At 58.9% G+C, this 6518-nt stretch overlaps 1 protein-coding gene across 1 annotated transcript; it reads left to right on the forward strand.

Annotated features, from left to right (window-relative positions):
* The first annotated feature begins 1766 nt into the window (after window positions 1–1766).
* PDX1 (pancreatic and duodenal homeobox 1) lies at window positions 1767–6166 on the forward strand. Its single transcript, XM_030332876.1, has 2 exons — window positions 1767–2240; window positions 5721–6166. Exons 1-2 carry the CDS (start codon window positions 1829–1831, stop codon window positions 6164–6166), a joined length of 858 nt encoding a protein of 285 aa, XP_030188736.1. The 5' UTR covers window positions 1767–1828.
* The last annotated feature ends 352 nt before the right edge of the window (window positions 6167–6518 follow it).

Here is a 6518-nt window from a genome sequence, read left to right on the forward strand (position 1 = left end):
GACCTCCTGGCGCCCAGCTCTCTTCTGAACGCATATGCTGAGACCGCACCAGGATCGCACGTTGCAAGGAACCTGCAGGGGAGTCCCCCTTCCCAACTGGCTTTTGCTTTTTGATGAAAATGAGCGTGTTTGAGTAGCGCATTCGATCCGTACGCATTTAAAACACCGGTATCTCCACAAGGAGAAAATACATTACAATCTACCTCGTGAAGGGCTGGGTGTCGTTTGTGCTTTAGGAAAGTCAGGTTGCAGTGGTTTCTCCCTTACTGGTTCCCGGTGGTTCACGTTCCTTCTTGCCAAGGCTTTTCTGCAAAGGTGGCCAGTTTTTCTAAAACCTTCCGTGTTGGTTCGAGGACTGTGGTCCTTTCGGTAGGACCCGTCCCAGGCCACCCAGGACGCCCTGGGCAACTGGGTCGGATGCGCGGCTCATGCTCAGGCCGGGGCCTGTGCGCCACCGCGACCCGGAGATAGTCTGCATCATCCGGTCGGAAAAACTCAGGCCCTATTTAAGTGAGGACCGCAGGACACCCAGAAGTTACCCAGCGGAGGCCACAGACTGACGCTGTCATTAAAAGGCAGCGCTTTTAATTCTTTTCTAAACACTTCCCTCCTCTCTTGAAGCGCTGCCTTATTTCAACCCGACGCAGAACACACGTTCTTCAGCTGGCTCGGACTGGGGCTCAGGATCCGTGGGAAGCCATCGCGGATCTGGAAACCCCGTGCCAACGCCGTCCCCTCCTCCCAGCCACAAGAGGGGACGCTAATTCTTTCCCCTTCTGCCACATTAGGAAACTGCACTGAGTTGGTCAAAGGAGCCCCAATTCCCCAAAATCAAAATTAATAATGCCCTTCAATTACAAAAAAAAAAAAAAAATTAAATGCCACTGTGATCAATTCTGAAGTTACAGTTTACTCTCCGGAAGTCCCCCGAGCACGCCACAGTTTAAAAACATACAAGGAGGGGCGCCTTGGGTGGCTCAGTCGGTTGGGCGGCCGACTTCGGCTCAGGTCACGATCTCGCGGTCCGTGAGTTCGAGCCCCACATCAGGCTCTGTGCCAACAGCTCAGAGCCTGGAGCCTGTTTCAGATTCTGTGTCTCCCTCTCTCTCTCTGCCCCTCCCCCGCTCATGCTCTGTCTCCCTCTGTCTCAAAAATAAATAAACATTAAAAAATTTAAAAAAAACATACAACGAATGCTGGGTCTTTATGGGTGAGTTCACTGACATCATTGCGATCGTGTACAAATTTCATAAATAAGACAAAAGACCAAGTCCTTCCTATAGAGCTAGGGTCTGCAAACTTTTTTTTTTTTTATCGTACTCCCTAACAGTTACAAAAAAGTTCAAATGCACAACCTCGGCATATGTATCTATATAAATTGCATTAATGAATTAGTGTTTGTGTATATTATCAAACAAACAAGGAAAATAGACCACTTAAAGTATGATGAAAAATATACGTTTCTATGATTGAACGTAAGCTCGAAGAGTTTCACGAACGCTCCACTTCAGATCGCACGGCCAGCTCGGCCTACAGGTGTGCGCGGGGAAACTCAGCTGAGAGAGAAAATTGAAGCAAATGCAGGTGCTCTTGGGTACCTGGGCCTGGCTTCTTAAGGCAGTCGGCCAGGCCAATAATGGCCCCGGGCTGAGCCACGTGGGGCACCGCGGAGCCTATTGCGCTGCGGCCGGCCCGCCTGTCCCCGCCGGTGGCGGGTCCCCTTGCGGAGCGGAGCCGAGCTGTCAAAGCTAGCGGGGGTGGCGCCGGGAGCGGGAGGGCCACGCAGCTCCGACTCCCCGGCTCCGGCTTCCAAACCCGGGCAGCAGCCATGAACGGCGAGGAGCAGTACTATGTAGCTACGCAGCTCTACAAGGACCCATGCGCCTACCAGCGGGGCCCCGCGCCGGAGTTCAGCGCCAGTCCCCCTGCGTGTCTGTACATGGGCCGCCAGCCCCCGCCGCCGCCGCCGCCGCCGCCCCCGTTCCCGGCGACCCTGGGCGCGCTGGAGCAGGGCAGCCCCCCGGACATCTCCCCGTACGAGGTGCCCCCCCTCGCCGACGACACCGCGGTGGCGCACGTCCACCACCACCTCCCAGCTCAGCTCGCGCTCCCCCACCCTCCGGCCGGGCCCTTCCCGGATGGAGCCGAGCCAGGCGCCCTGGAGGAGCCCGGCCGCGTCCAGCTGCCTTTCCCGTGGATGAAGTCTACCAAGGCTCACGCGTGGAAGGGCCACTGGGCAGGTAAGTCCGGCCCCTCATCCCCTTAGTCCCCTCACCGGCTCCCGTCCCGGCTGAAGGGCTCCCCAAGACCCTCGACCGGTTCGCGTTCCCAGCCCCTATGGACAACCCAGGGTCGGACTAAACTCCACAGGGAGCCAACGAGGCGATCCCGCGCAGAAGCGCCTTTCTGGTCCCCTTTGGAGCGTCTTTTCCACTCAGCTCTCCTCCTGGGCGCTTAAACCCTTCCTTCCCTATCTATACGCTGAACTCCAGCAGCCTGCGCTCCCCCAGCCAGCCAAGGCCCGGCTGAGCTCAGGCTTCTGACCCTCCGGAGGGATCCTCCTCCACTGGAGGGATCCACCTGGCCAGGACTCCACGGCGTGAGCGTCTAGGAAGCCGAGCAAGACCCTAGGATGCTCCCGACCCGGGCCGGGGCGTGCCTTTGGAGTCCTGGGCCCCTGTGGCCTTGAGCCCACCCGGGAGCCGTCATTAGAGGGGACGGGCAGTCTCGGGGGCGCTCAGTGGATGCCGGAAAGCAGGGAAGACGAACTGCATCAAGCCCGCGAAGATGTTCGGCGCGGAGGGGAGGGGGCGGGGAGGGGGTACTCACCGCCAGGCCGAGGCCGGGCCGCTCAGGCTGGAGGCAGGCAGAGCTGGGAGAGGCGTCTTCCATGCTGGTGCGCTATCTGAGCAAGCAGAAACGTTCGAAGGGGGTCTCCCCGCGCTGCTTCCCAGCAAGTAAATCTGAAGAAGGAATGCCCTTCTTGCAACAGCTGTGCCGGGGGAGGCGTGAGCCCCGTGTCCCCGCGGCCCTAGGCGCCCGCGTGTCGCAGAAGGTCTTCCCCGGAGCCCGGAGGCGAAGACGCGGAGCGGCCCCCAGGCCCCCTCCCCCGCCAGGAGCTGGCGGCAGGTTCCGGCGCGGCCTGGGCGCCGCTACACGCTGCTACCGCTTCCGTGCCGCGGCCACCCCTGGTCACACCTGCATGGCGCACAGTTGACTTTTCTTTTCCTTCCAGCAGTCGGGGGCAGGGGGAAAGGGGCTCGGCGCCCCGTCTGCCCCCCCTCCCCGTGCCTGACGCAGACCCCGGCGGGGCCCGGGCTCGCCCGGGGTGCCCGGGGCTCGCCTCTCCCTTAGCTCACTTTTTCGTGAAGGCTGAGTGGCGAGGACCGGGCGGGTCCGGGGACAGGACAGGGCCCAGCTGGGCTGCAGTCTTCCCCCACCTACCGCGCAGCCCGGGGCGAGGGGGGCGCCAGACGCTGCCCCGCGCCACTGCGTCCTTACGCGGCCCAGCGCGGCGGCCGCCGCAGGCCGGGGAGTCTTGGGAAACGCGGGATTCTTGGGAGGCGGAAGGACCACGTCCTTCGACCAGGGTGGGACCTAAGGACGCGCGTTTCCCACGTTCCCGGCCGTCCTTGCAGCTTCCTCGGGGGGGGGGGGAGGGAAGGGCGAGCGAAGCCTAAAGTGGGGTCACCTCCCCACCCCCGGAGTGTGACCCCTGCTCTGGTGGCGCCTGGGCTCAGGCGGACCCTGGGAGCCAGACGGTAAATGCTATTGGTTAATCGGCCGCCTTGCCCTGGGGTGGAGGAAACCCTGAAAGGGTAACTAACATCCTGGGGTTGGAGAGTCCGGCCGGAAAGCCCTTTGCCAGAGCTTTCTGACCCGCTGCAAGCTCAGCTCAGGGAGAAGGGGCCGACCCCCCTCGCCTGGAAGCTGCCTTTGGGGTGTTCCTGCGACCTCGAGGTCCTCCCGGGAAACTCTCTAAGGAGCGGAGCTTCAAGCGTGTGTGAACTCGCCTGTCCACTCCTGTGGGGTTTCAAACGCCTGGGAAGGGTAAAGTGACCAGAGGGTTCTCATTTGCAGTACAGATATGAATGCTAATAACAATACTGTAGGAACGTTTGAAAACGACGTAAAAAAATGAATTGTAGCAGCCCTGCTGGCAGGCTTGCCCCTAAACTGCCTCCCCCTGAGCCTTAGGGAAGGGCGCAGACCCAGGGGGCTCTTGACATCTTCTTAAGTAGCGCCACCCGCCGGCATCCCCTGCCAAGCCTTCCTGGGCATAGGTCTCCTTGGGTGGTCCCAAGAGATTATGGATGGAATTTAAGAACCTCAGAGGGCCTTTTTAAACGTTCCTTTAAGGCTCCCTCTCCTCTCTCCTATGCCAAGGAAAGCTTAGAAGCATAAGACTCTGGAAATGCTCCCCAGGGAGTGGGACTTGTCTGCTGACTTCTGCCCAAGCCTTGGATTCTGGGCGCCTCCTTTTGGCCTGGGGGAGAGCGGGCCTGGTTCTCTCACCTAATTAAACCCTCTCCCCTCCAAACAGAAGCACTAGCTTTTTCAATCGCCTAAGGCTTCCTAACAGTCACAGGAGAAATATCTTAGACTCCGCCCTAAAACAAGCAGATTTAGGCCTCTTCCCAGAGTGTTTAGTGAAACTTAGCTTCGACGAAGTCTGCGCCTGGGGGTGCAGTCGGTACTGGCAGAAAAAGGAAAAGTTCAGGGCCTGGTGCACAGCGACGAACAGCAGGCGTGTGGGCCAGCTGCTGCTTCCTTGGGCCTGGGCTAGGAGCTGAATAGAGCCTGTGACTCCAACCCCGTCCGGTGTGAGGCTCTCCGCTCCCAGCGGGACCCCAAGGCTCCCCTCACCTTTGCCAGCATTTGGGGCCCAGAACACAGAGGCCAGGGCTGACAGGGACGTTCCTCCAGGCCCAGAATAGTTTCCCTTCTCCTCCAGGGCAGGGGCCTGGGCAGAGGTTAAAACAATTGTAGAAGAATTTACCAGCTCTGGAGTTGGGAATGATTATAACAATATTACTACTAGAGAGATAATAGTCAGATATAACAATATATGTCATAAGATCAGGGTTTTTATTAGCTCAAGGCTTTTTTCACACTGAGGGTTGTACTACTTACAAGTTAGTCGTGAAATCAATTCACTGAGCTGAGACCTTTAAAAAAAACAAAATAGTAAACAATGGGAAAAATTAGGTGTATCGTATGTGATAAAGATTGCTTGGTTTTATGTTCTGAACTTTCGGGGGGTCAGTTCTGTGTCAGTGTGTGAAACGGGTAGTGCTCTGAAATGTATTCTTACTGTGTGGGTGACCATCAGAAAGCTGGGGGGGGGTTAAGTTTTATATTAAAGGCACTTTATTGCCTTTGTAGAATCGAGTGCGTTTGGATAACTATTGTGGGCATTTTAATCACCATCAACCCGAACGCTGGCCGAGTGAACCCCGGAAGAGCCACGATTCATAGAGCCCACCGCCCGCTCCCAGAGAGAGCCTGAGAGCCCCGCACAGCTTTGACCTCCAAGAAAAGCGAACCTTTACTGGAGAAAGTCCGCTTGAGGCCAGACTGAGCTCTGGGACAGGAAGTTGAGGCTGGGTGGCAGGAACAGCTGGGAGGACCAGGACTCCCAGGATGGGGGCTTCAGTGTTGGGCTGCGTGGGTGGGGCCAGGGGTCGAGGGACCACACTCACGTGCCCTGTCGCCCACAGGCGGCGCCTATGTTGCAGAGCCAGAGGAAAACAAACGGACACGCACTGCCTACACTCGCGCGCAGCTGCTGGAGCTGGAGAAGGAGTTCCTGTTCAACAAATACATCTCGAGGCCGCGCAGGGTGGAGCTGGCCGTCATGCTGAACTTGACCGAGAGACACATCAAGATCTGGTTCCAAAACCGCCGCATGAAATGGAAAAAGGAGGAGGACAAGAAGCGCAGCTGCGGGACAGCGGCCGGGGGTGGCGCGGATGAGGAACCCGAGCAAGACTGCGCAGTGACCTCGGGCGAAGAGCTGCTGGCGCTGCCGCCACCGCTGCCCCCCGGTGGTGCTGTGCCGCCGGCCGTCCCCGCCGCCGCCCGAGAAGGCCGCCTGCCGCCTGGCCTTAGCGCGTCGCCGCAGCCCTCCAGCGTCGCGCCCCTGCGGCCACAGGAACCCCGGTGAGAGACGGGGGCTCCTCCTTGCCAGGAGGCTTTGACCACTGGTGAAGAAGGGGGGAGGGTAGCAGGAGTAGGACCCTGGGTGTGGACAACCAGCCCTGGCCGTTCAAAGGGGGGAGGCCACCCCAGACAGAAGGGGAGAACTCGCGTTCTCGGGTGCCTGTGCCCATCGGGGCACCTTGGGGAGATGCCAGCAGACCTTCTGGAAGGAGAAGAGAGGTTTTCTGTAATATCTGGGGCCTCTCCGGGTGATATTGTCGGATCGGCGACACCTGCCGCTGCTGTGCAGCTCCTAGCACTCCAGAACCGTGGACCTCTTTAGAGAAACCAGCTCAAGAAAAAACAACAGAAACCAC

The sequence above is a fragment of the Lynx canadensis genome, chromosome A1 (assembly GCF_007474595.2).
Source record: "Lynx canadensis isolate LIC74 chromosome A1, mLynCan4.pri.v2, whole genome shotgun sequence".
In the NCBI taxonomy this organism is placed as follows: Eukaryota; Metazoa; Chordata; class Mammalia; order Carnivora; family Felidae; genus Lynx; species Lynx canadensis.

Coding starts and splice junctions, on each gene's coding strand:
- PDX1 (XM_030332876.1), top strand. CDS start 1,829: ATGAACGGCGAGGAGCAGTACTATGTAGCTACGCAGCTCTACAAGGAC. Junction 2,241..5,720: donor GTGGAAGGGCCACTGGGCAG/GTAAGTCCGGCC, acceptor TGTCGCCCACAG/GCGGCGCCTATGTTGCAGAG.